This window comes from Suillus bovinus, assembly GCF_016758785.1.
Source record: "Suillus bovinus strain UH-Sbo-P2 chromosome Unknown EDB93scaffold_36, whole genome shotgun sequence".
NCBI lineage: Eukaryota > Fungi > Basidiomycota > Agaricomycetes > Boletales > Suillaceae > Suillus > Suillus bovinus.
Window position 1 is genome coordinate 242,479 of NW_024542092.1, and position 26,931 is coordinate 269,409.

The following is a 26,931-nucleotide window of genomic DNA, read 5'->3' on the forward strand; positions in this document are numbered from 1 at the left end:
TTACTGTATAACGTGCCGGCAGGCCTACATTGCCGACACGTAACAAATGCGAAGTCTGACCTCGTGTAGGTCAATTGCCCCCGCCTCAAAGTCTGCACTAGTAACCTTGGGGCTGTTAGTAACTTCCACCATAACCTTTCCAATCGAAGGTCTTAGCGTCCTCATCATCACTAACCGCAACGCCACACATCAGTCGAAGCTTCAAGTTCCTCGGGGTAATAATTTTTTTCAAATCATGTCGGAACCAACATCGGCAGCACAGCTCAAGCTTAAGAACGAAGGAAACGAGTTATTCAAGAAGCAAGACTATGTGGGAGCCATCATCAAATACACCGAGGCCATCGCTTTGGATGATAAGAACGCTGTTCTGTACGCAAACCGAGCTGCTTGCAATTACGCCCTGAGCAAGTAAGCATTAACTTCGGTTTATTTTACATAAGCTGTCGACTTCGATCTTTAAATAGATATTTGGATGCTGTAGATGATGCGCATTTGGTATGTATTACAAGTCACATCATTATGGACTTGTCATGATTGTTGTGCTAGGCTACAGAGATTGATCCGAGTTATGCAAAAGGGTGGTCTCGCCTGGCAGCATCCAGAGATGTATTGTCCCCATCGTTCTCCCGAATAGGCTGAAGTTTACTTGCAGTACTTACATAGGCGCTTGCGGACTGGGTGCAAAGCGCCCATGCTTGGCAAAAGGCGCTGGATGCGCTCCCAAAGACGAATTTCAGCCCCTCAGAGCGGACAACAAAAAGCACAATATACCGACCAATCTAAAAGCAGCGAATGCGCGTTCCAAACAGCCTATCGTCCCTTTCACGATGAATGAAAATATGGGCAAGTTTCCTTGGCAGATCGCGACGGAGATGCTTCCTGAGCTTCGGAAAGCGGGTACTGCTAAAGCGTCTAGTAGCGTGAGCTTGAGTCGTAGTTCTTGCATGCTCTTATTGAGTGTTGTCGGTTCTTACTTCAGGCTTGGGTCATCGCGCTTGCGTATGAGGTGATTTTTTATTATGTTGTGCTGACTTTACTACATAGGAATTCAATAATGGGGTAGAAGCTATGAAGGGAATGAAAATAATTCTCCAAACCGAGACGCCAGGAACTTTTGTGCACCGCGGCAACCTAGATGCGAGTTCAGAGTTGTTTTACGCACATGTTTTTCTGATGTTTACACCGCGCAGGGGCTGACGGCTTTGAGCAATGGTTTTATGCGTGACGATCGCGTCTTCCATATCAATCAACCCAACTGGATCGACATGTACAACCAACAAGGTGATTCTCATGCTAGCATCGACTCGTTTCAAAATATACTAAACCATGCGTACAGTCCATTTCGAAGTTACAGCTCGCAAAGCTTGGAATTCTGAAGGACTCGAAACTATCAAGGAACTGGCGCAGAAACGGTTGAAGGAGAATGGCTGGGATGATGTACGCCCCGCATTAGCCGTGACCGTTCGGTGCGCAAGGACGGAATCCTATCTTAGACTCGCTGATCATTTCGCTTCAGAGCATGGATAATGAGAGCCGCATTTGAAGGCGGTTTAAAACAAGAATCTCATGCTGGCGTCGAGTATTATAGACGAGCTCTCGACTTGGTCGAATGGGGAAGGACTGTCTGGAAGGACGTTCCCAAAGCCAGTAGGGGAGCGATTTTCGAGCATTCGTTCTTGATAGGTATTCGTAGCTTGTACCTCAAGATGTTCATGAACGTAAGTCGCGAATATTTTCTTGGACGCGAGTTATTCAAACCGTATTGGCAGGCTTATACCGACGACCCTGGCTTGAACTCCAAGTTCCCTCTTGAACAGCTCAAGGAAGAAGCTGAGGACCTTCTCAAAGAGACTGAAATAGCTTTACGCACACGCGGTGATGAGCCAGTCGACCCCGGCTTCATATCATCTTTCATCGTTTACCCCGATGGACTAGCTCACGCGTATGCCCTTACCTCTCCGCACTTCCGGTCCCATGCTTACTTATGCGCCCTACTCTTCCAGGATGCTCGGATTCTATCACGTCCAATCGGCCCAATACAATACCGATCCTATACAAAGGATGTTCAACGCTGTGAAAGCAGCAGGGGAATACACGCGCGCATCCAGCAAATACGCAGAGGACGACGAATTACGCGCATGTGAGTCCTTCCAACGCAAACTGCGCACGCGTTCTCATGACCATCTCATTTTGTAAGGGTACCTAAATTGCGCCTTGGATTGCATGCGGAATGCTGGCGTCCCCATCGAAAACTTTCTCATGGCGGCGACTGGCTTGCAGGATGCTTTCCCTAGGATGCAGAAGATATGGGCGGTGTCTGAGCTGGCTTTGGGTGGTAGAGATAAGAAGATACAGGCGAATTTGGATAGGGCTGATGAGCTCATGAGGCGTGTGGCTGATAAGACGTTGACGCTCAAAGATCCTGTGCCTTTGTGATCTCTGTCTTGTTTACACATACTTGAATGTTTGTACTTTTAATATTGCGTGTACTTGAATTCTACTTCTAATCTTGAAAGAATTCCCGCAGACCCTTGCCAAGGCGTATCATGCCCTTCTCTATGATATCCTCAGTACCACCGAACGTCGCGCGCAGAAACCTGCAGCGCTATCGCAAAAGTCACAACCAAACTCATAATTTTTTGCCAACACTCACATCGCTCAATGGCACATGCCCCTCGCTTTCCACCCAAAGGGGATTTTCTGGAATAGCAAACGTAGAAGACGGCATGAACACGACGCCGTGCGCATTCATCAATCTCTCAAAAAGCTCCTTCAAAAGTCGTTCCGTATTAGTCCGTGGAACGACAGACGAGCCATCACCAAAACACCGCTCGCGAACGAACCGAGGATGTTTCTCGACAAAAACTTCTATCCACACAAACATCCCCGCTTCAGGACAGTTCACGCTGGCATAACCGGTGGGTTCTACTTCGCGCCGGAAGACGTCTAGGAGGAAATCACGGCGGGATTGGTAGTCCAGGCATAGGCTTCTTAACCACCGACAGAAGCCCTCTATTTTCCAGCCGTGATCGCTGAGCATCTCTGTGATGAACATCTGTCCGAAGGCGTGCGGAGGCTGGGTCGATGAATCGATGTAGTCTGCTAATTTTAGATGGAAAAGTTTGTTGCTCGTGATCCAGCCCAATCGCATTCCGGGGGCGAGTACTTTGCTGAAGCTGTAAAAGAAGCGATCAAAAAAGTGTGGTTAAGCTCGGCCGGGCGTACTGACGTGTCGATACGAAGCACGCGGCCTTCAACATCCATTGACAAGAATGTAGGTATCAAAGTGGTTCTAAAATTCTTGATAAATTCATCAGGATCTGCTTGTGCGCAAGGGATATCGTATCGCAGGAAATAGTAAGGATCTGCGAGAAGAATGTCAGAGGACGTTGCGATAGGACCGCTGAGTCGACTTGCCGTCTTCTATGATAATTAAATCCCATGTTTGTGCGATGGCATAAATCTTCTTGCGACGATCCACGCTCAGCGTTGATCCGGTTGGATTCTGGCCGACGCTGATGCTATGTGAAGGGCATTCAGACTTGAATTTTGGAAGCTTACGGAGTGATGTAGAGAACATGAGGTCGTCGTCCTGCTTTCGCCTCGTCCCACGTGATGAGGATTTTTTCTAGCTCCTCAGGAATGATACCACCAGAATCCATATTGACACCGACCCACTTTACGCCGTATGCGAGAGGACAGTTTGTCATACCTACAGCATAACGAGATTAGCTCAATATCGAACAGTCTACTGTAACTGACTGGGAAAAGAAAACTCGTCGGTCAAGAAATGATCACCCTTGTCCCCGAAGAGACGAAAAACCTTTGTGATACCGTCAGAGTTCCCCATTGTCAAGGTTACATGATGATCTGGCGGATCGAATATTAACTTTATGAAATCGGTGAGCGCATCTCTGCATTGTTTGAGACCAGCAGCTCGGGAATACGGGAAGGCGTCGCGAATGGACAGTGCGCACTCCTGATCTCTGTAGGAATGTATGATCTGGGCGATGCCAGAGTTGTTCCGCCATGAGGTGACTGGATCATCTGTATCCTGTACAGATGGTACTTCGTACATGATTTTACGGAAAGGATAAAGGGAATGATGAGGATCGCCTGAAAGGCATTCATTTTGGTACCATTCTACGGCTGTGTATGACAGTGAGATTACCATTTGCCATACTGATTAGATCTGGGACTGGACATTCGCTGATTACGCGCAATATATCTTTTACTGGATTGGCAACTCGATTCCTAGCCTCAGGGGACAGGTGGTGCGAAAGGTCGACATTGTTGTCCCCCATTGAATGGGATTGAGAGGAGAGTGATTTCGGAACCGAGAATCCAGGGTCCGAGGCCCGAATATGTAAATGAAGAAGCAGCTGTCCACGTCCGCATTCGTGGCCAAATAAGGGTGCCGTCCCCGCTAGGTTTACGAAATGAAGCGGTGTACGCAAAGACGATCCGGTAGCGAATATTGCGAACTTGACAGATAAGCAAAACGGTTGAATTTGCAATCCTACTACGAAGGGAGACTCACGATTCCCGCTCTAGTTACGCTTCTACTAGCAGATTCGCAGACTGGCAAAGGGTCATTTGACATCCAGCTGCGACGAGCAGATAATCAAGACGCCGTTTGCGGGGTTCTGTGATGGTAGCTGCTTCTGGACCTGTTCCGCGGCATTGAGTTTGACAGTTATGGGTTAGGCAATTGATGCATATATAGCGCAAACCTAGCTCTAAGGCTAGGCTACGACGCCCTGAACGTGAGATTGCACGTATTTCTGGAGTGGACACTCGACGAGAAGTTGTCAAATACATGCCAAGCCTTCGCTAGTGCGTACCGCGGATTATGGTTGCCAACTCCCAATATGGAAATGTTCTAAATGAATTTGGAATAACGACGTTATGAAACCTCCTACCGCAAAGTTGAACCAAGTCGACATGCAAGATAAGATAAGAGTTATTCACAGAGTCCGTGCGTACGTGCTAGTCTTCAAGTTTTTACCAGTATGGCAAGCGCTTGCGCCAATCTACAAAAGTCCCAATTCTGCAATTTAGATCCGGAAGAATGGTTCAAGCTCTCCCACAACAGCTCATGTCTTATTCTGAGTCTGCGGTAGCATTAACTTCGATCACTTCCCCGCACTATACCCCACAAATATTCACCCCATTGCCGTGATTTATTATCAGTATCCCACCTGCGACTCGTCATAAAAAAGAGGAGTTCAACTTCTAAGCCAGCGACAGGAGAAATGATCACAGTTCGATCGATGTGAGCGTTTCACAAGTCCAATGACCCACGTGGGATGACACATTCGGGGTTTGCCATACCCAATTATAAAGGTCGCATGACTTTGATCTCAGAATTCTAAACTCTTGCTCTCCTTTCCATACCATCATGAATCGAGACAACAATGACAAGGACGACTCCGTAAACCATTCTCAACCAATTCCGATGGCCACACACCACTGGAGGCATCGCTCCATGTCCGTCTCATCGGAATCATCCACTTTGCCTGGATCATCTCCCCCACAACTTCAGACTCCATTGAGCCTCAATTCTCCCCGTGTTCCCGTCGCATCGCCATCCAGTTCTCCAATCCTTTCCTTCCTCTCTCAATCCCCATCTTCAAAATCCCCATCTTCCCTTCCTTACCGTGGCTTCGGTGGTCAACCCTCCTTTGATGGTCGGTTCCCTAGTCGTTGGTCCTCTACCTCACTAACTCATTGTCGTACCAGATGACGCCCTTGACGAACTTCCAGCAATCGCTCATGCTCGTCGGGGTGGCACCTCTGCCCGGTTTGCGCCCGCTCCACCTGCCCCTGAAGCCCAAAATGACCGTGGAGCTGGGTTGTTAAGGCGTTTGTCGCTCGGGAGCGCCCTTGCAAAGGTACATCTCTTCAACTATCTCTGATTCTCCATTAATTTCCTTCATTCCTCAGCCCCCAAACATGGATAATGCTCAACCTCCAAGTCCCACGGGCTCTACTGCTCCACCTAACTCCGCAGTCTCCCCTACCTCAACCACTTTACCCTCATTTCCTACTCGTAAGGCGAGGCGCTCGGCAACGGTGAGCATCGACACTGGACGCCGCCATCGCGCGCCTTCTCCCATGGGCGAGAGGATCCTCAAGGGTCATTTCGACGGCTTCAATTAACTAGGCAATATGACCCACCATTTCTTCGTCTTACCACATACCCTCGGACTCTCGCGCGAACAGTATTCTTCAAAATGTACCACCCATAATCACCCTGATTGGAGAATCAACAACGTCTCGGTCAAGTAGCTGCCACACCCCTAATGCGTTCTTATATCTATTGGTTGGCTCAAACCACTCTGTTCAAACTCTCACTTCCAACTTGTATCATCACTGCTCTCACTTGCCACATTTGCATTGAGGCGTCTCATTCCGTGAGCACTGCAGTTCGAGGTAGCGAGGTCGATGGCTGATTTACTTGGTTAGATCATCATCATATACACCCACACTTTTTCGTTTCTCATCTTCTAGTGCACAACTTGTAATTTGTATCGCTTCTAGTCCAGTTTCGTCTTCTACTGTACATGTACTACCACGAACGTCTCACGACGAATAAAAACTCATCATCACAGGGTGTTATGAGCGTTCCCTCCGCGGCTTGAATTAACTATTAAGGGGACTTTGAATCCGCACAGCTGGCAGGGTTCATTCAGCCAATAGTCAAATCCACTAAATTGAATCGTACGTGGAATTTACTAGCCAAGACTCTTGGCTCGAGAGGCTCTCACGAAATGCGTTTCAATCGAAGCTCAGGTTTTTGAAATAGCCGTTTATTAAGAACAGGTGTCGCCATACTGCAAACCCACGAGAACGAATTTAAACTCGTACTATCATAGGCTCATATTGGGAGTCCAGCTGGTGCTATGAGAGTTCCTGGCAAGATTGATTATCAGAGGAGATTTGACTGCGAACAACTCCGGAGTTCAGCTAATAGTCCAATCGATTAAATCGCCACAGTACAGCCAAGATCACACGAAATCCGCTCTGAACAACTGAACATTGTTTTGAAATAGTTTTATTTTTGCTACATTAAAAACAGGCGTCGCAAAAGCGTCCATACTGTAACACGAGAACGAATTTCCGATAACGACCAGCGCCAAAGGAACCAAAAATACGTGGCAGCGATGCTAAGGCATCTCAGGCCATTGCAAAACAGAAGACCAATCAGGAGATAAACCTCCATATAGATCTTTGAAAAAAGTATCAAGATCGTCGAAATTTTGTGCTGCCTCTTCCCCAGAAAAATGTACTGGACTAGGTGACGAGTCGGCGCGCGTTGGTGTATTTAAAGGCGATGATTCGCGAGACGAGTCCGAGTCATCGCTCCCCAATGATGGGCAAGAGGATTGGATCCATTGAGAATCGAAATCGACATAGTCCGAGTCATACTGCGCGGGAACATCCCAGCCAGTGAGTGTTTGCGCAGTATGCTTCACAGCAGGAGGAGGCGTGCTCGGGCCAGAAGATGCATTCGAAGTCGTTGTCGCCTGCGATGCAGAAATAGCATCTTCAACAGACCAAATGGTCATCGGATTCGGGAGCATAACGCTCGGATAAGTCGCTCTAGGCGCCACGATAGACGGTGCAGATGCATGAGGTCGAGGTTTATATTCAACGTCGTAAGGCTTCCGACTCCGTCGCTCCTTGGTGGTTTTAAGAGGAGTCCACTCGCACACCTTGCCTGATTTCATACAGCTCGTACACACCGGCTGTTCTCCCGAACACTGTCCCTTAAGTGTCAGCCAAAGCAGAATAAAAAACAAATTTGAGGCTTACCTTTGTTTTTCTGCGCCTGCAGTGATCGCAAGCATGGGAAACTCGAGGATGAGGAACCTTCGCTCGAATGACAGCAGTAAACTCTTTTCGAATCTCTGGGAGTGACTCAGGCACAGGTAAAGATTGAAGCCCCAAAATAGCCATCAAGTCATGTTCCAGTGCAGCGAGGTCGGCAGCTTTTTGATCATATAGGGGCTGATCCATAGGGGTCGAAAATATCTGCTCAGCAGAGTATGAGGACAATCCAGGGAAGCCAGCTCCGCCGTTGAGATTGTGATAGATGGGGAAGGCAGACATGATTAAAGAAGATATGATAGGATAATTAATTTGGGGAGTGATGAGGTATAGATCAAGATGAAGAAAGGAAGAGGCGTTAGGAAATGGACTGAGGCATTTCACTGGCTTACTTAATCACATATTATTGCAGATTACGTCATGGTATGTTCGGCCAATCTGCTGCGATACATTTACTCAGTTATTTCGAATTGCGCGCGCTGTTTACGAAGCTTGTAACTGGATGTTATTGTCAAAGTCCATTTCCAGGGGGTGGCTATATCTTTGCATTGTCTGCAGGTGTCTCGGTGATATCGATATCTTCGGTTCACAAGCCGTTCAACACAGGACCGCATCAGACTGCGGGTTGGAGTGCCTTGCTGTTCCTTTTTTCGACGCTCAGGCGAACTTTAAACTAGTTGCCCGATGTGCCATGGTAAAGGTCTCTCAGAAGGAATGGAGTGCGTGCTGTGCTTGTGCCGAACAATGATGTGTGTCTGTGCGTGTACCGACGACGCTCATGGTAAAACCATCAAAGCGTAATTAACGTACCTCAGGAGATTTCGACCATGCCACAGATACATTTTCCTCAAAAAATGCACGACTTCTGCCCCAACATTCGAAACACGGACCATTCCCAGAAATATGCGCTTTTTTCAGCTCGAGATTCCTGTGTCCTTTGATCCTGGTTTTGCCCAATGCGCATTAATGGATACAATGGTGATCGGCGGAGTTAACGGGCGCGCGGTAAATGATCATGGTATGTTTATGGTCCAATCTGCTGCGATACATTTGATGAGTGATTTCGAATTGTGCGCAGCGCCGTTGTAACTGGATGTCATTCCCAAAGTCCATTTCCAGGGGGTGGCTATATCATTGTTTGCAGGTGTCTCGGTGATATCTTCGGTTTACAAGCTGTTCAACACAGGACAACATCAGACTGCCAGTTGGAGTGCTTTGCTGTTCCTTTTTTCTACTCTCAGGCGAACTTCAAACCGGTCATCCAATGGGCCATGGTGAAGGTCTCTTGGGTCAAGATGATCACCTCAAGGACGCTCATCGTATACCCATCAAAGCGTAATTGATGTACGAGAAACCCATGCCACAGATACATTTTCCCAAAAAAAAATGCACGACTTCTGCCTCAACGTTCGAAATCTGGACCGTTCCCAGAAATATGCGTTAGCTCGCGATTCCTTCCTGGTTTTGTCCAATGCGCATCGATAAAATGGTGACTCGGCGGAGTTAACGGGCGCTTGGTAAGTAGCCGTCACATAATGAAGTCCACATGTCACAACGGCTAGAGACGGTTAACCTGTGCTTACTTGAAAATATCGTTATTGACTGCAGGAACGTTACACATAAATGGTGGTGCGACCACGATGGCCTACGTATCGCTGGAGAATGAGTCGAAATGTTCGAAACGACTTGGATGGTGACAAGGATCAGAATTCATTGTGGATGACTGAATATAGGTTTCACAGATGCAGGCTTTGGGTTGTTCCGGCCTGGAATCCATCAAAGCGGCCGTCAAACTTTCAACATGTTAATCATGTATTGGAACGTGGGTCGACAGCCCAACGTTCCTCATTGACGTATTGCTTGTACGTTGTACCTAGACACTGGTATGCACTGGACGCGCACGGACTTGCTCGTGTTATATCCACCTGCTTCAACGCAAGTGGTTTTGCAATTCTCACTTCTTAGCTCTCCTACCTACGACTACTAGTGGTAGTCGTGATGAGCTCACTCTCAGACTACTCCCCAAGCGAATTAAACGAGTTGGGAATTGTGCTATTACAATTGAATGTGAGTACTTTCCCTACGAATTAGTGATGGTAGCTCATCGACCTGGTCAGTACGCTAATGGTAACCATCTCTATGTATGCTTAATATGGACCGCAACTGATCGTCCATATAAGTGGCCATAGCGTGTCTCTTGGTGAATATTAGCGCTCTACTTTTTGCTGGGAAATTTAAACAACTTTCTTTGACATAGGTGTACGATTACTTGACCACGATCGCACTCGAGGTACGTCACTAGGAGTCTGGATGTTAATTGATTGTCTGAGCATTCGTTTGAACCCCAGATCTCTTATCTGTTCCATGGACAATGGGGCGTGATCAAATTTCTATACTTGGTCTGCCGTTATCTCCCATTTGTCTTCGTGACTTTGGGGATATTCAGTAAGTCGAATGTGCAATACCTCCGTTGTCTGATTAGTGAACTTTGGGTTCGCTAGTGTGGGTGCCACCTGCTTTATCACAAACCATGTCTGTGAGTTCAGCATACTTCTTGCTAACTCTGAGGCTAATTTTCCGAGAGGTCAGCTGTGCCAAACATATTATACTTTGAGCACTTGTCAGTATTTGTGGCTGATCGTTCATTTGAGATATTGACACCCGTGTTCCTAGATATTGGTGGTGTGATATTGTTCTGCGCGGAGTGTATGCTTTGAATACGTTCCATGTCTGCAATATCATATTTACGCTGTTTTCTAGGTATATTCGTCACACGTACATGTGTACTTTGGGGATACAAACGATCGATTGTTGTCTTTTTCATGATCAGCACAGCAGTATGTGGTTAATTTTCGTGCTTTTTTGAGTCACCACAATTATTCTAGTTCTATGTCGTCTCGACTATCGTAATCATGAAGATGCACGCGTCGTCGACGAGAGGTACGTATTTCATCCACATACTCTTGTTGACGTTCAACCAGATTATATGTATCTAGTCATCGAATCACCGATGCCCTCTGCAAGCTGCTTTGATTCCGCAGAAAGTGACGTCATTGTCGCTGCATATGGTTTGCTTATTCTTGCAGATTTGCGTGAGTTTTCATCCTGTCAATCCCGAAAAGTATATTTTGACATCGTGCAGAAATCATGTTCTTCTCACTGTGCAAAGCCACAGCAAACTTTAGAAATTGGGCTTGCAAGAATCGATTACTCGAAATCCTCATCCAGCACAACATATTCTACATTACTTGTGGACTGTGTGAGGAATGGTCTATTGAGGACATGAAGATTGGTTACTGAAATTTAAAACACTTTTAGGTTCTTCTGTTATTGTTATTTTGACGACGGCCCTTTTGCAGGTCAGCACTTCCTCTTTACTGGAAATCTATGTTGACGTGGCATCCCCAAGGCATCTTATGGTAATTGGATGGCTAGGTACATTTCGTTCCCCAATTTTGGTTAACCAGGCTCAAGTATTCCATTCTCTAGTGCTCAAGTCGTGTTCCACGCGCTTCTGGTAACAAAGATGAACCTCGAACTATGGGAAGAAAACAGGCGTTATAACCTCCCTTGATATTTGCTGTAGATTGAGTGCGGTGAACGAATCGAGCAGATCCTTGCGTGTCTTGTTTGTCGTCGTCACGATGTCACTTTAACCCTGACATGCCATTCTATGATTGTCATGACACGTACCATGACGGATCTCTACACAATACGGCATAGGAAGATAGGGAACATAACCATTCTGATTGGCCGACTTCACCGAGGCTCGCAGGCTAGCTTTTGGACAGAATGTCCAAGGAGGCAAGTCATTAATTCACAGAACAGAAGGCCTGACAAGGAACACACTGCTTGTGTGCAGTATTGTCCTCATTCGTATTATTGTGTGTCTATTTGTGATGTATGTCAGCGCTGAGCCATATTCAGCGCAACCTTCACAGTGCCAAGACTCTCGTCAGTGCGTGTTTTATGTCAGGTAAGTCAGATAATTGCTGGTATGACATCATTTGAAGCCAGGCTGCAAGATGAGCCGACAGGGTCCCATGATGTGTGACCTACCATTCCGAAAAAGCTTGCCTCTCTATCTCAGGCTTTCGGAAACCTGAAAGTATTTAGTAAAGGTGAGACCCCGTGTCGGAGCCGAGAAAGGTACGGTCTTAATTGTCCTATCGTCGAGTTCGCAATTTTTGCGCACAGCATCCTCTGTCATTTTTTTTGCACCCTGATGCCCGTGGATGACGCTATCTCTTTGCATTCTACCCATAATTCTTGATACTAATCCCGTTCTCGCTCCAAAATTTTTAGTACTGGCTATGCCGTCGCCGTTGGCTGATTTTTGGAGCAGCACGTTCGCGCCAGATCCCCATCGCGCTCGTAGTCGGCATCCGTTGCCTCTTCCCATCAAGCCTCCTTGTCAATTAGCTGCAAGGAATGCGTTCGGTCTTATATGTCGATGTGGTAACTCCAATCAAGGTCAGTGCGTCACCTTGGAAGTAGGAGTTAGAGACAGAATTCAAAGCAGCTAGTTCGGCGATGTTCGTTTAAGGCAGTAGCACAAACGTGGCAGAATAGCGCAGAAACAGATACGCGCGAGGGCGGTGAACGTTTGAACTTCAAGCTAGGAATCACTCTTGCCGAGCGGTGGTTGAGGTCTTTGCCAGGTACTAATGTAATGATCAGATTGCGGGTTTATGTTTCCCTACTTGAGAATAATGGTGACAGGGGCACTAGAGTCTCCAATTTTTCTTCAAGCTTAAACACCCTACCTGAGGTTTCCGTCATACATAAGTGCCAGAGTCATGAGAAGACTCAGAATCCCCACTTCTGTACTGTAAAATTTGCATGACAATGAGCTCCCCTGACAACTCGGACTCGCAGGTGCTTGAACTCGGATGGGTGCTTTGGAGCTTCCATGTAAGTAATTCTTTGTTCAGCTCCAACTACTTATAATCTCTCAAGTATGCCAATGGTCTGCACTCTAGTTCAAGTTGTGTTGGCTGCGACTGATTAGTATCTCACGACATCCTTGATTTAGTGGCTGTAACTTCGTTCTGGGTAAACTCGCATGAATAACTCTCACTTATAGATATAAGTGATCATTGTTACTGCAGGTATATGACTACTTCCTCACCTTGGCCGACGAGGTACTTTTGTTCTAGTCGTCCCACTGGCGGTCAATACTGAGGGACACAATCGGTTACAGGTTGTATTTTTGACGCAGTCACAATGGAAATATCCGAAGCTGCTTTACATTGGCTGCCGATACCTTACCTGCATTTACTTGTCATCAGTGATGCTCGGCAAGCATAACCCTCGATGTCGTTAATTATTTTTGTTCATGACATTTGCAGTGGCATTGCAACCCACGATGTCAATTGAAGTGAGTTTTCTACAGATCCTCGAGTCACACCGTAACTCAGACGGTTATGACAGACGTGTCGCACGATGTACTCTGTAAATACGTGTACGATCTTTTAGATCCTTGATGCGAGGTCGTATCTGATAGAGATTCGTCGTAGATATAGGATGTGTGATTATGGCGTGTGCCGAGGGTTTGTTTTTTTATGTCTTCATTTCTGCAGATTCGTTGACAAAGACCTGCAAGGTATCTTCTTGGCCCGCGCTTGTGCAATCTGGCAATTTAGGAGGCGCATAACAGTTATGCTCCTGATCAGCGCATTGGTTAGTCGCAAGCTTTACAAGGTTCACTCCATATAGGTTGACTTGAAACCATCAGCTATACCTTTTTGCTGTTTATATGGTGTTCTCAAGCAGCCGATCTGCACCTCAGAGTGTGTTTCTTTCGAGATACAAAAGTGACTTACACCGAAACATTCTTTCAGTTACTAAGCCTCGCATCCCTGCCACGAGCTGTTTTGAGACTGGCGAGGGCAGGATCATCATAATTGTCTACGTGTTACTGGCTGTGGCGGAGATACGTGAGTACAACCCCACAATTTTATTCATTTCCTATGGAAATTGAGGGTCCCCCAGAAGTATGGATGTTCTTGCTATACAAGGCCGTGGTAAGCTACTGGCGAGAAGGAACTGATAATCGCCTGTTGAGACAACTGGTTCTCCACAATATGATTTACATGACCTGCGGACTCAGTGAGTTACTTTCACATTGACAGATTTTTAAGTACATGTGCAATTTTCTGAACCATGATACAAAGTCTTCTCATTCACAGTCATAACAACGACAGTGCTTGTCAAGGTCAGTGGCGTGAAAGATTGACAGAGCCATGTATGTTGACAAGTAAAACTTTACAGGAATATTATGGTTTCATGATGGTAAAGTTTATACGCATCTGGCAAGTCACTATCCACACTTTTCTTGTGACAAGTATGTCTCGTGGACTCTGGAGAGCAGACCGGCAGCGTTCCTCATTAGAATCCTTACCTACTTTTTCACCCGAAACGTTGAATCAGGTGTAATTTTTCATCTTTAATCCTTTCATCTTTTAATGGTGTGTTTATCACCTGTCACGACTGCATGTTGGAGGCATGCTGTGGTATCCATTGAAACAGCGACTGCTCCTCAAGAGGCTGATAGACCTGAATCACACATTGTCTGTGTCTGACCTATAGGTATCTAAGAACATATCATGAATGTGATTCAAAGAGGATGCACTAGGATAGTTTCCCGAAGTCGAGCCTGTAGCAGCACAATGCTCGATAGCAAGACATTCTTGGTTCATCATCTCATCGTAGATGTCAGCCTGAGGTTGTCATCGGGGATAATGCTATTCTCTCCGACGGCCGTCTATAGAAAACAGGTCGTGACCTTAGTTGCAGGTTTATTCGCTCTGTCGGCGATAAGACTAGTGACCGCAGAAGCTGCTTTGGTAGCTTCGTTAAGTGACGAATCCTGTACATTGATCGGAGCATACCAACCACGCTCCATCGCGGTCACACGACCGAAAGTCCCCGACATCAGGAATTGTACATCTTGATCCGTTTCAAACTTTGTTCAAAATTGGCATGGGTCGTTTGGAGAATACAATCTTTTTTTTCACAACGGCGACGATGCCCCAGCTAACGACGGGGTTCCGAGCATCTTCCACCGATCTAGAGCTATCTCCGTCGCCAGGATAGCCATGTCTCTTGGAGCCTTCCTTGCGATGCATCACGCCTAATGGCTTAGGCAAGGTTACGACCTTGCCCTCAAGTAGATGGTGCCCGATGACCAACGTGGGTTTGTTCTTGAAAATCTATTTAGATACTGCCAGATCAGTGACTGTAGAGAACTTCACTCACGGCGTCGTTGAGGTTTAATTTGCCAATAAACTGCCCGTCTCTAGTGGTGTCTTCGTTGCACTCGATGTCGAGCGTGCCTTGTAATTCTATGAGAATGAGTTCGTCATTACCGAGCTTGGCGATGCATGACGGAAGTCTCGGATTAAAGACGTTGGACAACGAAACAGATACATCGATCACTGGCATGGTCGGTATACAATGCAAGTATGAAGTCGAATATTTGACGCGCAAGTCAACGCGTCCAGGACCCCAGAAACTGTGTTGGGGTATTATTTTCGCTAAGTTACTAGGTTTTTTTACGGTCGCCACTTCTGCTCACAGACAAACATTTCCAGCGCAACGAATTCGTGTGAGATATACATATGCGCGATGTGGTCGCCTGCATAATTCCTAGTCTATTGAAATTTCACAAGGTGACAATCAGCCAGCACGAGATTGGATGAAATAGAAAAGGTTGAAATGCAGCAGACGGATGAATCACCTATTCCCTGAAACAGTTCACCTCAAAACACAGAGCATAACCCAAGTCGCCACTTCCTCCTCCAAAGTACTTTCTGCTTACGGATTACAGCAACCCATCCAAAACTTATCAAGCTTTGTGATAAGTGCCGGTATATATGGTAAAGTAGGGTGTGGGTATGTTCTAGCCCACGGCTGCTGCGGTTCTACGCGGGAAAATTGCCAAACTCCCAGCTATAACATTCCTGCAAGTTCCATGGATGTCAGCCGAGTGTCATGGGGAACACAATCATAACTACTCACCACACAATCTTCTTCAGCTGCAGCGGGTGGAACCTCCCGACCGACATCTTCGCTGGGCTGCCAGGCCTTCCCTAGTATTTCTTCTATAACGTTGACGATCCCATGTTTGCGTATGTCTACAGCCCAAGAAAGGTTCGACACAGTATCGTAGACAATGGATTTCCCTTGATGACACCTAGGCTACCTCAGATACGTGAGCAGTATGAGTGTGAGAAGACATACTTAGTTTCCATTGCGAACCCGCCCAAGGCGCAAGAAGATAGAATTCCATTGCAGGTACCCATCGCAATGGGGTCCGCAGTATGATATACATGCGTGACATGATGAGTCGATGGCTAAGACTGATCCATTACTACTAGGATGTTAAGTACATTGGAAACTACACACCGGCGATGGCAAATGCAGCCGCTTGGCAGCTAGTCGTTCCCCTGGTGACTCAAAGGTAACAACAGGGACACCAAACGTGATTCCAAGAAGGGAAGCCACTGCACCACCTTCTCTCCCAGGTGAGCGAATACATCGCTGACTTCAACGCAATATACTCACCTAGCGAGTGCCCTATGATCCAAATATCTGACGTCGGGTACATATAGGTTAAATTATTATACAAGTTCTGATTTAATTGAGTGAGAGAATCACACGTCAATGATAGGCCTACCGTTCCAATGGGGTAAAATAGACTATCTTCGACTAGAGCCTGCTCTAGGCAATCCTGGTCGCATTTCCACCCTGTACGATAGCATCCACACACGGTTGTCCAACTCCAGTCAATTCTGGCACAACAACAACTGAACAGCAAGTTATCGTTCAATTTATCCTTCTTGGCAGTCGGACCTGCGCCTCCCCATACGGCTGCGGAAGTGCCTTTGATGGATAGAATGATAGTAGAGTTGTCGGGCGTCGCAAACACATAACCTCGGAACCCATCAGCATCTGGTTCCCATCCAAACGGATAAGGCTTTGGAAAGCTCTTCAGCGAAAATGTGCATGCAGGATTTGAGGAAAGCTACGAACAGTGGTCCAGTTCTTGTCAAGTTCGTACCACTGGATATCATCAGGGGTCACATAGGCATTATTTGTCATCTTTGCGAGTTCCAACAGTGTTTTGCGTTTCTCGACATTCGGTCCTAATATTTCGGTTTCGTACCAGGGCAAAATTGCACTTTGTGCCTGCCGCATGGAACGTATCCTCGCATCGTTGTAGGCGCTGAAACTTGATGGACGATATGAGGTCATATACCGGGTGTCTATTGAATAGAATGATTCGTTGCCGTAGACGAGGCTCACAGTCGATGGCACGTCGGAGAACACCACATGTGCATCGGGTGAGACTGCATGTTCGTGCCGCAGCTCAAATCGCAGAGATTTCTCAAAACGAGAACTTTGCGACCGCTGGCCATGGTCGAGGAATAAATCAAGGAGGAGGACAAGGAAGGCCGTCAAAGTTGTTGGGAGCATCGGACATCACAGCGAGCCATAAACGTTGCAGAAAAGCGTGTTGCTGACTCATCAACTTTAAGCCATGAAACCAAGATCGTTTGCAATTGTTATGTAAAAGGTTGGATTACGAGTAAGAAATACACAAGTGAAAATGCCAAAAAAAGGGAACTCTAAATCTGATCCAATGTATTAGACATGAGTACTATCGCCGACCACGGGGACATTACATTAGACGTCACATTATAATATCAAGGTAAAACCAAACACAGCATCGTGCTTAAGACTTAAGCAGGCACACCGGCAATGTCCAACGACTCCATCGCAAGGTCAAGAGGATCAGTGGCAGCATGTGCCGCTTGAGCGATAGCACTTTCAAGGTTTGCCGATGGGCCAAAGAGGACTTCTGGGCTGGTGCACGTCGCGACTGCGCGACGCATGTGCGTCGTTAAGAAGGATAGGCCTACTTGATAAGCGGCTGTAATCATCGATTAGCTTGCAAACATGGGGATGGACCAAAACGCACAGTTCATCCAACCAAAGCCCTCACGAGGAACCATCTTGAAATCTAAACCTTGGTTGCCGTACTCAGCATCCACCAAGTGTGAAAGCTTCACTGCGTCGAACTGACAAACATTGACGTTAGTAGCATAGAGAAGCAACTACTAGATCACACACTTTCTCAGGAACGACTCCATTAAAGTCAACGAATGCTGTAGTCATCCTACAGTAATCAAGTCAACTCAGTACGAATCAGACGAAGTAAGATCACACACATGTAAAGGAACCTGTACGACAATCGCTGGGCATCTTCCAGGTAGCCGTAGCGCTCTAGCCCGACCCAAGTCATGATTTGGTGAGGGGGCCATGCATAGCTGCAAAATATTAGACTTGCTGTAGATACAATAAAGGAGTCATCAACGCACGGGTAATCCCACTGCCGGTTTGGCCTGTCCAAGGAAATCTTACCCCTAGACTCTTCGGTCCCAGAAACAAGACCCCCAAGTACTTCAAACTTCTTCAACGACTGGGAACTATGCGAAATTAGATATATTTACGAAGGAAGACAACTGAACTTACACGAGTTTCCAGCACTGGTCCTCGCTCGCGCAACCAGCCCAGAGAGCCCAGAATGCAGTAACACTTTCATACAGGCTCTGCTTCTCCAAAACTGTATCGTAGTCGAAGTACAGCTTCTTGGTCTCGTTCCATAGGTACTTGTCGATCATCTCCCTCCTGTGATCGGCTCTCTCAAACCACTCTTCGCTATTTTGTGGCCGACTAGTTGAACACTCGCGGTAGGGGCGGCGGTATGCCTCAACAGAAGGTGGGAAGGGTGCCAAGTCGAATTCCTCCTCGAGATCGAGTTCATCATCAAACACTTCCCGGATGGCCGTACCGATGTCGACTTCGTATTTGTACAGCAGCGCCTGTAGATCGATCGTCCCAAGGTTCGCACACCGCTTCTCAAACCTGTACGTCGTATCGTGACCCGACTCGCGCACAGCTCTATCATGCAAGAAGTACTCGTCCAGCGCAGGCTCCTTGAGAACTCCATTATTGTACTTCTCGCTAAACTCGAGTACCGAGATGCCATGCTTCTCAGCATAAGGCTCAAGGATATGCGTAAAGTGCGTCGCCTCAGTTTCAGGAGGGATTCCAAGACCGTCAGGACGGTACCTGGACAACCCTGTCTTGGGGTCAATGCGGGGCTCAGCGACCCAGATGGTATGGTACTCTTTGATGGCGGCTTGGATTGCACGTTTCAGCCATTGTCGATTAGACTCCACATCTGAGCGATCTAGCTGATTGTAGATTTGCAACGCCATGTCCGTCAAGAACGGAGGCTGAGTCCTACACAAATAGTAACTCCGGCTTCCGTTCAAAATCTTGCCATAATGCTTGATTTCAAATATGAAGTGGTCAACCATGCCTTTCGCCATGCTGACTTGACCATCCACAAGGAGGCCTAGGGAGATAAAATAGGAATCCCAGTTGTAAAGCTGCCATAGAATGATGTTAGTCAGTGAGAACAATCGAGTGAATTACGCAAGGCACCTCATTAAATCGAGCGCCAGGGACAATGAAAGGAATTCCTTTCAAGGTCCGGCCACCCTTGCCGTCATCAACTTCATTCATAGCGAGCGCTAAAAGACCTGGCTTGGAGTTCAAGCTTTTGACAAATATAGCATCATCAGGCTTTGGAGGTAGAACCTGTACATCAAGGTTCATGTGTGGTTTCTCGCGCGCTACTTTTCTGTAGTATTCAGCCATTGCGGGTTCACCATGAGGGACGTAGATCCGAGGTTGGACTCGGCCCGTACGGTTCTTAGGGTCGGCAGTGATGATCTCGAGGCCATCACCATCAATACGGCGAGTCAGTGAGTGCCAGAATGAGTTTTTGATCATGCGAGAGAGACGATCGACGGGATTCTCTGAGAGACGAGCCTCGTCAAGGACGATACGTTTGCGTCCATGATCGCGGGCTAGGGCAAGCTCCTGCAACAGGTTGGACAGCATGTAGGTTCCCTAAATCGTAGTTATACTGAGAGTGGCACAATATGATGAAGATGAACACTGACTCGAACATCAAAAGTCTTGAAGCCATTGCTTGTAGCCGTACCGAGGGCCATCATCTTCGGGCCCGCATCAGTGATACTGATTTGGAAATCACCGTCTGTGTCCTCCTGCTCAAGGACGACACGAATAGTCTCTTCGACATCGATAAGAAAGCGACGAGGGCCGGTAACGCTCTTCTCGTCGTGTGACATGCGCCGAGCCCTCATATGCGTATCCTCTTCGAAGAGCGGAGTACGCTTTGGGATATACCCATGAATATGCGACTATAGACGTGGCATAAGAAAGTGGCATAATGCTCGCCAAAAAGAGAGCCTTACATGACTGTAGGTTCTCGAACGAGTGAATGCTTCGCCGCCACCATAGTATGTAGCAGCTTCTTCGTGGACTGGTCTATGGCCCTCATCGATGAAGGTGACGCCGGTTGGGTGATTGAGAGCAGGAGCCATGGTGATGATTAGAAAGAAAGGAGCGAACCGAGCAAAGTAGACGTTGACAACGGCGGACTTGCTGTACTAGTTGTGGAGTACAGACTAAGCTTGAAGCGAAAGACAGAATTGTGGTCTGAGGGGGTTTAGCCGAATTTATGCCAGGATCTAATTACACCACGTGTTATCGTGGAAATTACAGGTTGCCCTTCAACCACAGAGACGCTCAGTGATGAGAGCAGAGCAACCCTTGATCAGAGCTGATAAGCGTCTACAACTGTGCAAGTCACTGTATCAGGCTTTCTCCGATGGTCAGTCAGTTTCTGTCACTGACGATCTCGACGCCAATTTTCAGTGTATTAGCCCCCCCGTCATACTCGGCATACGGGTCAGTGACTTGGCTCACCTTTTCTCTCACCTTCATCCCGGCTGAGCGGTGAACCGGATCCTAGATAAGCCTTACAGATCCATCTTCCTGAGTTTGCCCTTTCTCCTTCAGGCTTCTATATCGACTTTGTGACGTCGTCATTCATGATCAACCCGACATCGTACATATGCCATCGGGCGCGACCTTCCAGTATTTAATCGCTCCTGCCTCCCAAGGTCCAAAATGTTTGTCATTACACTAACACTCAAGGGAAACGTTTGGCTTGAAGACCGCCTTTCCCAGATTTTCGACATGGCAAACTCCGCATCACCGGTTCCTGGAGCATCCACAATATGATTGGATACTCGACCTTGTGGTCAAGGGTTTTGGCACACTGGTCTCAAGACTCAAGTAACGGAATCGCGTATTTTGGTGTCAAGGCCGCCCCCTGCATGGTGCCCCCGCCACTCTCTTGAGAATGTTCATCCCATGCAACTTCACTATTCCCGCACATTCTCACCAAAAACGGAAGAAACCATCGTGCATTGCAATAAGAAGGTGCCTGAACCTGCAGCGCCCCTGTTATGTTCTAGCTTATGAGGTAAGACATCATACTTTGTGTCCTAACATGGCGTTGTCAGAGTACCTCTTCTGTACCTGACCTTTTCACTTTGAAGATTTGTGCCTTATTGGCATGCTTGGGGCAATCATTATTCTCAACCTACCCTTACAATTTTTATATAAACAGCCTATCAGAAGTCTCGCATGAGGTGCGAAAATATCGTGCCGAATCTACAGTAAATGGTCTATGTTTCCATGCTTCGCGGAAGTAATAGGCATTAGCACACACTGAAGCCGTGTAAAATCTCGGGACGAGTCCATCAGCGGGCTCTACTAGTATGTCGTTGTCAGGGTTCCAGCTGACGGGCTGACAGAACATTCGCAGGCAACCAATCATAATCAAGTTCGATAACTTGTCCCACCTCGTTGTGTGAAAATGCGGCCTGCTAATAATGGACTGGCGTTTGACGGATTGCACACATGCCCGGGGCCGCTCCGGCCCTGATAAGGCGCTATATCCTTCTGTGGACACGGCATCAGAAGTATGGCTTCCCTGATGCTGACTGGTCTTGGTAATATATGTCATCTATGATGTATGATTGTGTTATCGAACCATATTGGCGGCAGTCGTATACCAATGCAGGCCGATAGAGTTTTCTTGATTTTGACCGCGTAAGTCTGGATCTATCTCCAGAGACATAACTGCGTTTCAAATCCGGCAGGTCGGACACAACATGTTTACTTTGCTTGTGGGCTTTGTGAGCGAAACATTTTTTCACCGCAGTTGCGGTCACCGTGATTGCTCTTCCTGTGCGTGTTCACAACATTGCGAATATTTAATGTCTACATGTGGTCGCAGGCATCGTACGGGGGTGCAGTATCAGAGTATGGGGCCGGACTGGAAATATTGACCGTCTGTCTCGTGGTTTACAATTCGTGATACACGGAATACTAGCAACGCGTATGTACCGCCGGTCCGTGAGCCGCTCACGACAGTGAAGAGACTTTCACGGGAGTATGTCCCTTCCTCTTGTTTTTGCACCAGCTTTGTCGGAGATGCAACCGGATTGTAGAGGCCCTTCTCTTTACTCTACAAAATACTAGACCAATGATCTTCAGATAGAGAATTCGTATCTTCTACCGAGTCCACTGAGTTATTTGTATCGAGCAAAAAACCTCCCACTAAGTTTGCAAGTAGTCTATCAGAATCCACGGGGAATAATTCGGGCAAGTTCAAAGAACACAGCTTCATGAATGCAACCTCATTGAATGAAAATAGAATGGAAGTCAAAAGCGAAATGGAGATGAGGGATAAAAATGGCGTTCAAGTTTTTGTCCGAAAACGTCTTGTGGATAGATATTCGACATCATTGGGTCCATCATGCATCATGTTCAGGAGCCTTTTGTGATGGGCCTCGCCAAACCACTGATGTCAAATCACTCTGATGCCATGCAATTCTGAATGTAACCTTGAATACAAACAAAGCTAACCCCAATTACTAAACCAGATACAGCATGGTCCACTGGCATAGTGTGGGTAATCGCTGCTAAATTTTGATACGCGTATATAGTAGAAAGCGCCGAACCTAAGATACACACTATGATCCGTAAAAGAATCCGTAACCCTCAGACATTGGTCGGAGGTGCATCTCCCCTAGTAGGTTCACACCAATGCTACAACCAAATAAATTTAGCCCTGGACACAGGGGAGTTTGCAAGGACTCACATTCAGTTTCTGCGCATGTGCTAGTCTGTGTGTTTGAGTACGACAGTTATATCCGTACCAGCAATTTTCTGGAATCACGTCTCCTTCTGGGGAAGACTGGTGAGTGGACACCCGTGGAAGTAATTAAGAGCACAAGCTTACTCTTAATCTTCTGGCCCAAATACCATATGTGGAGATGGTCGCGTATGAACTTGTTCAAACATTGTGAACATAGCCAGTCTGCTTTGTTCCAGGTAATATAAGCCGGTGTGTTGTAGTCAAACAACCCCCCGACAAGCTCCTCAGCTGGTGTCTCCCGCAACAGAGTCAAAAAATGCACCCCGTCTGCAAGATTTGCGCCGACATGACCTTTCAGTAATTGCGTGATCGAGTGCAGAGGTGGGGTGCCCCAGAGGTAGCTCCAGTCTTCAATAATTACGAGTTGAGTTTGTGCTGTGGACTGTAATTTGACTTACTACTTGGTCCCCATAAATCCAACCCATTGATAGTGTCGGATTGACATTGCGAACCTGTCACCAAATGAGCAATAATCAACCGAAAATGATAGAGAACACTAACACCGATCATGTTCTCCAACAATTTCATCAATAATAGGCTGTTTTTGGTTAACGGGAAGAAGAGGCGGTTCTTTCCTGTCGACCAGGACAGAGGTTAGAGGCCAAATCACGAAGTCGTTGAAGAACATTTCTTCCATCATGTCGGGATCCCGTTCAGTGATACAGTATAACCCCCCCTTATACACATCGATCACTCTGTGTGGAGCACAGTATAACGCAAATGATGTTTCAGGGCTGTCTATGTGAACATCATGAGTGGGTGGAGCTTGTATGGCGATGTTCGCGCTCACAGGTTGTAGGTGATATTGTAGCAAAGTAAACACCCTCAGCGCGAACGATTATTCCTCGCAAAAACATCTCAATCCGTTGAATATCCCTTAGCTCAAGAGTGGAGAAACTTGCGAAGAAGCCTTTTCGTAGTGCTTTGGCTTCTTCGAGTGCCGAATCGATTTCTTCAAGTTGATCTGAGTCAGGTTCAATAGTTGACTCGTAAGCATTGCGGCCATAGACAGCCGAGAACAAGGACAATCTGTACATGGCTTTCTGGAATCGTGTCGACTCCGCAAAGGAGAGCTGACTTGTCTTATATCTTCGGTCTTTCATTCTAACGAAACAATTGAGGTGAATGGGATTGTAAAAGATGATAAAAATACCTCCAACTAAACAGGCTTTCGAGCTCTTGAACGGAGGTGGAAATGGCCACAAGGCTTGTGATATCCTCGCTGGAAAGCACTGGATGTTTCTGAATATCATCCTCGCCCAAGAGTTCATCAACGGGCTTGGAATACAGTTGCGCATTTTGGCATCGGACGAAACGTAGCGCTTGTGGCAAGGCTGGTCCAACCAAGTTATAAGCTACAGAGCGAACAACTGAGCAAGGATGTTGTTGAAAGATGTTGTAGATGGCCTTCGATGTCAATATTGTTGAGGCAAGGCATTCAAAGTTAGGCAAAACCCGTAGAACACACGCTACAAGGTCAGCATTCACGAAGGAACCATGCATTGGGTGAATTGTGTTTCCCATCTTGCGATTCAGGGGTTATAAGGCGTCGCAAAGTGGTGGGCCCTCCCTCGGTTCGTTTGGGGCACAACTCACGTCGATGGAAGATGATAGTCAAGATAATGATGAATCTTTTGATCGTGTCCAGTGAACAAATGTGACTCGTTGAGCAAATCAAGAGGCGGGCCCGGGTGGGTACAGTGCACGTATTTTTCCTCGGAATTTGCCGAACAAGGCACGGGCGCAAACTAGGACCCCGGAACAGCGTAGTCTACTACCAAGTTTCAACTAGTCTTGCTCACTGTTCAGAACAGCGAGTGGCGACAACGCACTAGGATTTGAACTTCAGTCTCAGAGAAATAGTCAGACTGATATTCAAACATGTCGTTCGGGGGAGGGTAGGCTCTAATTTATGTTTTCAAACCTATGGCTCAAGTCATCTAGTACCAATGTCTTTGGCACTGGTAACACCGGCACGTCTACCTTCGGGCAATCTAACGCGTCAAAGCCCGCAACTTCGCTCTTTGGTAATACGCAGCCCTCTTCAGGAACGGGGAACACAACGACAGGCTTTGGTAGTTTCGGGGTGCAACCCCAAACCCAGACGCAACAACCTGCTCCAGGAAGTTCTGTGTTTGGAGGAGGCGCTTTCGGACAGACACAACAGCAACAGCCGTCCGGATCGACTTCGATATTTGGGCAACCCGCACAACAGCAGCAGCAGCAACAACAACAACAACAACAACAGCAACCTACAACGTCTCTCTTTGGGCAGCCTCAACAGCAGCCTTCAGGTACATCTTTGTTTGCAAACTCTTCAACAACAAATACGACTGGGCAGCAGACTGGCAGCACCTTTGGAAGCACTCAGCCGCAACAATCTACTAGTCTCTTTGGAAGCACGCAACCGCAGCAATCGACTAATCTATTTGGAACTACGCAGCCGCAACAGTCGACTAGTTTATTTGGAACCGTGCAACCACAGCAACAGACAAGTAATTTATTCGGAAATGCCCAGCCACAGCAGCCGGGTGGACTGTTTGGAAGCACGACTGCTCAGCAGGCAGCTCCTGCTGGCGGGCTGGGGGTGAGTACAACGGGGACATCGATCTTTGGGCAGCAAAGACAACTATCGTGAGTTCCTTTCGCATTGTTCTGATTCAAATTGGTGTTGACGTTTTGCAGGATGATGAGGTTGGTCAATGGTGCTTACGTTCAAGATGGCTCTAATGACGTTGAAGTAGTACCACGCCCATAAGCGGACCTGCACCTTTTTTAAAATCCACGAAGTTCAATGATCTTCCGGATGACATCAAGAAGACGTTTGAATCTATCGAGTACGCTTCTCATAAATGCCAAAATTTCCCAGGACTTACTTTGCATAGCTCGCACATCCAGGGACGTATACAAATAGGCAACGAGCTTAAACAGCGAAAAATGGGGGAAGAGGCGATCAAGGGCCAGGAGTTAATTCGCGAACTGCACAAGGTGCGCCTCATCCTATTGCATATATCTAGTGTGTTCGGTCACTGACTTTCTCGATTCAGGAGCTGCTTGGTGTATCCTCTGTTATTCAATCGGATTCTCTTTTCGCCAAGGACTTGAAAGCGAAGACTGAACAAGCAGTTCAAGACACAATCGTCGCAACCAACATTATCGAGGGCTTTAAGAACCCCCATCAGAGTGCAGCATATCTCAAGAACCATGCTCCGTTCCCTCTGGAGTACGTATAGATAATCGATATGAGGTATACTGAAGTATTAACACGCTGCTGACCAGATTCTTCACCCGCGTCACGCAAGAGATGCAGGAGCGTTTGCAGTGGTTCAAAAACACTATTGAAGTATGGTGCTGCATCTTTGGTTACACCCTGAAGCATTCTAATACATCAAATAGCAAATTGAGCGAAAACTATCCGCATCAGCATCCCAATCCCAAAATACACCCCAAGGTTAGACTTTCCTTCGTTCCCCCTTATCCTCATCTTACACTTCCCTAGCAATCTCATCCACCCTCCAGACGCAGCATGCCATATTTGTTTCGCTAGCAGCTAGGACTGCGGCTATTGATGCTGAAGTTCAAAAGGTAAAGGCGTTGTATACACAACTGTGGCGCGCGAAAACTGGGAGCATGCGTGACCCTTTCAATGAACTAGACCACGGCAGCGGGGGAGAGTTTGGGATGGAATCGTTACAGGTCAAGTGAGGTAGCTCTGGATATTCCTTGATTGGCGTGATACCAAGTCCGGAAAATATATTTTTGTATAAACATCGCATATCTGATTACATGTATGAACTATGAATGTATCCGCATGCTGTGATTATGGCACGGAGCTTGCACTGAGCGCTCTGAGGCCCCAGGCCTCGGGCGTTACACTGCCTCCGAGTCGTGAGCGCCTCGGTTCAATAATGACCTGACCACCA

The 26,931-nt window shown here is 47.1% G+C and overlaps 11 protein-coding genes across 11 annotated transcripts; 5 read left to right on the forward strand and 6 right to left on the reverse strand.

The window, feature by feature from the left end:
* Positions 1 to 235: 235 nt before the first annotated feature.
* On the forward strand, positions 236 to 2,436 carry EDB93DRAFT_1251463 (uncharacterized protein; the record flags this gene model as incomplete). The annotated part of the gene is made up of 12 exons (XM_041453161.1): positions 236 to 408; positions 465 to 495; positions 547 to 620; positions 653 to 920; positions 980 to 1,006; positions 1,045 to 1,116; positions 1,191 to 1,281; positions 1,337 to 1,466; positions 1,517 to 1,718; positions 1,770 to 1,942; positions 2,004 to 2,140; positions 2,198 to 2,436. 12 exons carry the CDS (start codon positions 236 to 238, stop codon positions 2,434 to 2,436), a joined length of 1,617 nt encoding a protein of 538 aa, XP_041306698.1.
* A 67-nt stretch (positions 2,437 to 2,503) lies between these two features.
* On the reverse strand, positions 2,504 to 4,304 carry EDB93DRAFT_1241192 (pyridoxal phosphate-dependent transferase; the record flags this gene model as incomplete). The annotated part of the gene is made up of 7 exons (XM_041451844.1): positions 2,504 to 2,605; positions 2,654 to 3,176; positions 3,230 to 3,365; positions 3,418 to 3,515; positions 3,562 to 3,712; positions 3,763 to 4,116; positions 4,172 to 4,304. The coding sequence occupies 7 exons, from the start codon at positions 4,302 to 4,304 to the stop codon at positions 2,504 to 2,506; spliced, it is 1,497 nt and encodes a 498-aa protein (XP_041306699.1).
* A 777-nt stretch (positions 4,305 to 5,081) lies between these two features.
* EDB93DRAFT_1152022 (uncharacterized protein) lies at positions 5,082 to 6,638 on the forward strand. Its single transcript, XM_041449740.1, has 4 exons — positions 5,082 to 5,690; positions 5,743 to 5,894; positions 5,947 to 6,416; positions 6,469 to 6,638. The coding sequence occupies exons 1-3, from the start codon at positions 5,402 to 5,404 to the stop codon at positions 6,160 to 6,162; spliced, it is 657 nt and encodes a 218-aa protein (XP_041306700.1). The 5' UTR covers positions 5,082 to 5,401; the 3' UTR covers positions 6,163 to 6,416; positions 6,469 to 6,638.
* A 427-nt stretch (positions 6,639 to 7,065) lies between these two features.
* EDB93DRAFT_1152023 (uncharacterized protein) lies at positions 7,066 to 8,164 on the reverse strand. Its single transcript, XM_041449741.1, has 2 exons — positions 7,819 to 8,164; positions 7,066 to 7,766 (listed from the first exon to the last, which is right to left on the reverse strand). The coding sequence occupies exons 1-2, from the start codon at positions 8,113 to 8,115 to the stop codon at positions 7,170 to 7,172; spliced, it is 894 nt and encodes a 297-aa protein (XP_041306701.1). The 5' UTR covers positions 8,116 to 8,164; the 3' UTR covers positions 7,066 to 7,169.
* A 1,557-nt stretch (positions 8,165 to 9,721) lies between these two features.
* On the forward strand, positions 9,722 to 11,832 carry EDB93DRAFT_518746 (uncharacterized protein). The gene is made up of 14 exons (XM_041456610.1): positions 9,722 to 9,900; positions 9,951 to 9,960; positions 10,014 to 10,033; positions 10,091 to 10,123; positions 10,182 to 10,278; positions 10,335 to 10,369; positions 10,423 to 10,453; positions 10,507 to 10,539; positions 10,594 to 10,670; positions 10,719 to 10,773; positions 10,830 to 10,925; positions 10,976 to 11,092; positions 11,152 to 11,268; positions 11,323 to 11,832. The coding sequence occupies exons 1-14, from the start codon at positions 9,832 to 9,834 to the stop codon at positions 11,352 to 11,354; spliced, it is 822 nt and encodes a 273-aa protein (XP_041306702.1). The 5' UTR covers positions 9,722 to 9,831; the 3' UTR covers positions 11,355 to 11,832.
* Positions 11,833 to 12,480: 648 nt separating this feature from the next.
* EDB93DRAFT_519104 (uncharacterized protein) lies at positions 12,481 to 14,356 on the forward strand. The gene is made up of 14 exons (XM_041456612.1): positions 12,481 to 12,747; positions 12,793 to 12,802; positions 12,869 to 12,888; positions 12,945 to 12,977; positions 13,037 to 13,133; positions 13,185 to 13,213; positions 13,267 to 13,297; positions 13,353 to 13,385; positions 13,439 to 13,515; positions 13,571 to 13,625; positions 13,677 to 13,772; positions 13,828 to 13,944; positions 14,010 to 14,050; positions 14,107 to 14,356. Exons 1-14 carry the CDS (start codon positions 12,676 to 12,678, stop codon positions 14,269 to 14,271), a joined length of 876 nt encoding a protein of 291 aa, XP_041306703.1. The 5' UTR covers positions 12,481 to 12,675; the 3' UTR covers positions 14,272 to 14,356.
* Positions 14,357 to 14,795: 439 nt separating this feature from the next.
* On the reverse strand, positions 14,796 to 15,279 carry EDB93DRAFT_1087280 (Ctf8-domain-containing protein; the record flags this gene model as incomplete). The annotated part of the gene is made up of 2 exons (XM_041446035.1): positions 14,796 to 15,038; positions 15,094 to 15,279. The coding sequence occupies 2 exons, from the start codon at positions 15,277 to 15,279 to the stop codon at positions 14,796 to 14,798; spliced, it is 429 nt and encodes a 142-aa protein (XP_041306704.1).
* Positions 15,280 to 15,395: 116 nt separating this feature from the next.
* EDB93DRAFT_1152073 (alpha/beta-hydrolase) lies at positions 15,396 to 17,355 on the reverse strand. The gene is made up of 7 exons (XM_041449742.1): positions 16,870 to 17,355; positions 16,514 to 16,813; positions 16,402 to 16,468; positions 16,243 to 16,349; positions 16,078 to 16,190; positions 15,856 to 16,030; positions 15,396 to 15,797 (listed from the first exon to the last, which is right to left on the reverse strand). Exons 1-7 carry the CDS (start codon positions 17,311 to 17,313, stop codon positions 15,759 to 15,761), a joined length of 1,245 nt encoding a protein of 414 aa, XP_041306705.1. The 5' UTR covers positions 17,314 to 17,355; the 3' UTR covers positions 15,396 to 15,758.
* Positions 17,356 to 17,446: 91 nt separating this feature from the next.
* EDB93DRAFT_518853 (glycoside hydrolase family 37 protein) lies at positions 17,447 to 20,423 on the reverse strand. Its single transcript, XM_041456611.1, has 9 exons — positions 20,190 to 20,423; positions 19,875 to 20,135; positions 19,351 to 19,821; positions 18,373 to 19,295; positions 18,219 to 18,326; positions 18,069 to 18,167; positions 17,971 to 18,016; positions 17,819 to 17,918; positions 17,447 to 17,770 (listed from the first exon to the last, which is right to left on the reverse strand). Exons 1-9 carry the CDS (start codon positions 20,316 to 20,318, stop codon positions 17,580 to 17,582), a joined length of 2,328 nt encoding a protein of 775 aa, XP_041306706.1. The 5' UTR covers positions 20,319 to 20,423; the 3' UTR covers positions 17,447 to 17,579.
* Positions 20,424 to 22,663: 2,240 nt separating this feature from the next.
* On the reverse strand, positions 22,664 to 24,680 carry EDB93DRAFT_1329153 (uncharacterized protein). Its single transcript, XM_041455134.1, has 7 exons — positions 24,162 to 24,680; positions 23,799 to 24,112; positions 23,510 to 23,746; positions 23,407 to 23,460; positions 23,093 to 23,356; positions 22,952 to 23,037; positions 22,664 to 22,899 (listed from the first exon to the last, which is right to left on the reverse strand). Exons 1-7 carry the CDS (start codon positions 24,530 to 24,532, stop codon positions 22,852 to 22,854), a joined length of 1,374 nt encoding a protein of 457 aa, XP_041306707.1. The 5' UTR covers positions 24,533 to 24,680; the 3' UTR covers positions 22,664 to 22,851.
* Positions 24,681 to 24,756: 76 nt separating this feature from the next.
* Positions 24,757 to 26,851, forward strand: EDB93DRAFT_519594 (uncharacterized protein). Its single transcript, XM_041456613.1, has 8 exons — positions 24,757 to 25,642; positions 25,694 to 25,702; positions 25,753 to 25,845; positions 25,894 to 25,996; positions 26,056 to 26,231; positions 26,288 to 26,351; positions 26,405 to 26,459; positions 26,508 to 26,851. Exons 1-8 carry the CDS (start codon positions 24,921 to 24,923, stop codon positions 26,711 to 26,713), a joined length of 1,428 nt encoding a protein of 475 aa, XP_041306708.1. The 5' UTR covers positions 24,757 to 24,920; the 3' UTR covers positions 26,714 to 26,851.
* Positions 26,852 to 26,931: the final 80 nt, after the last annotated feature.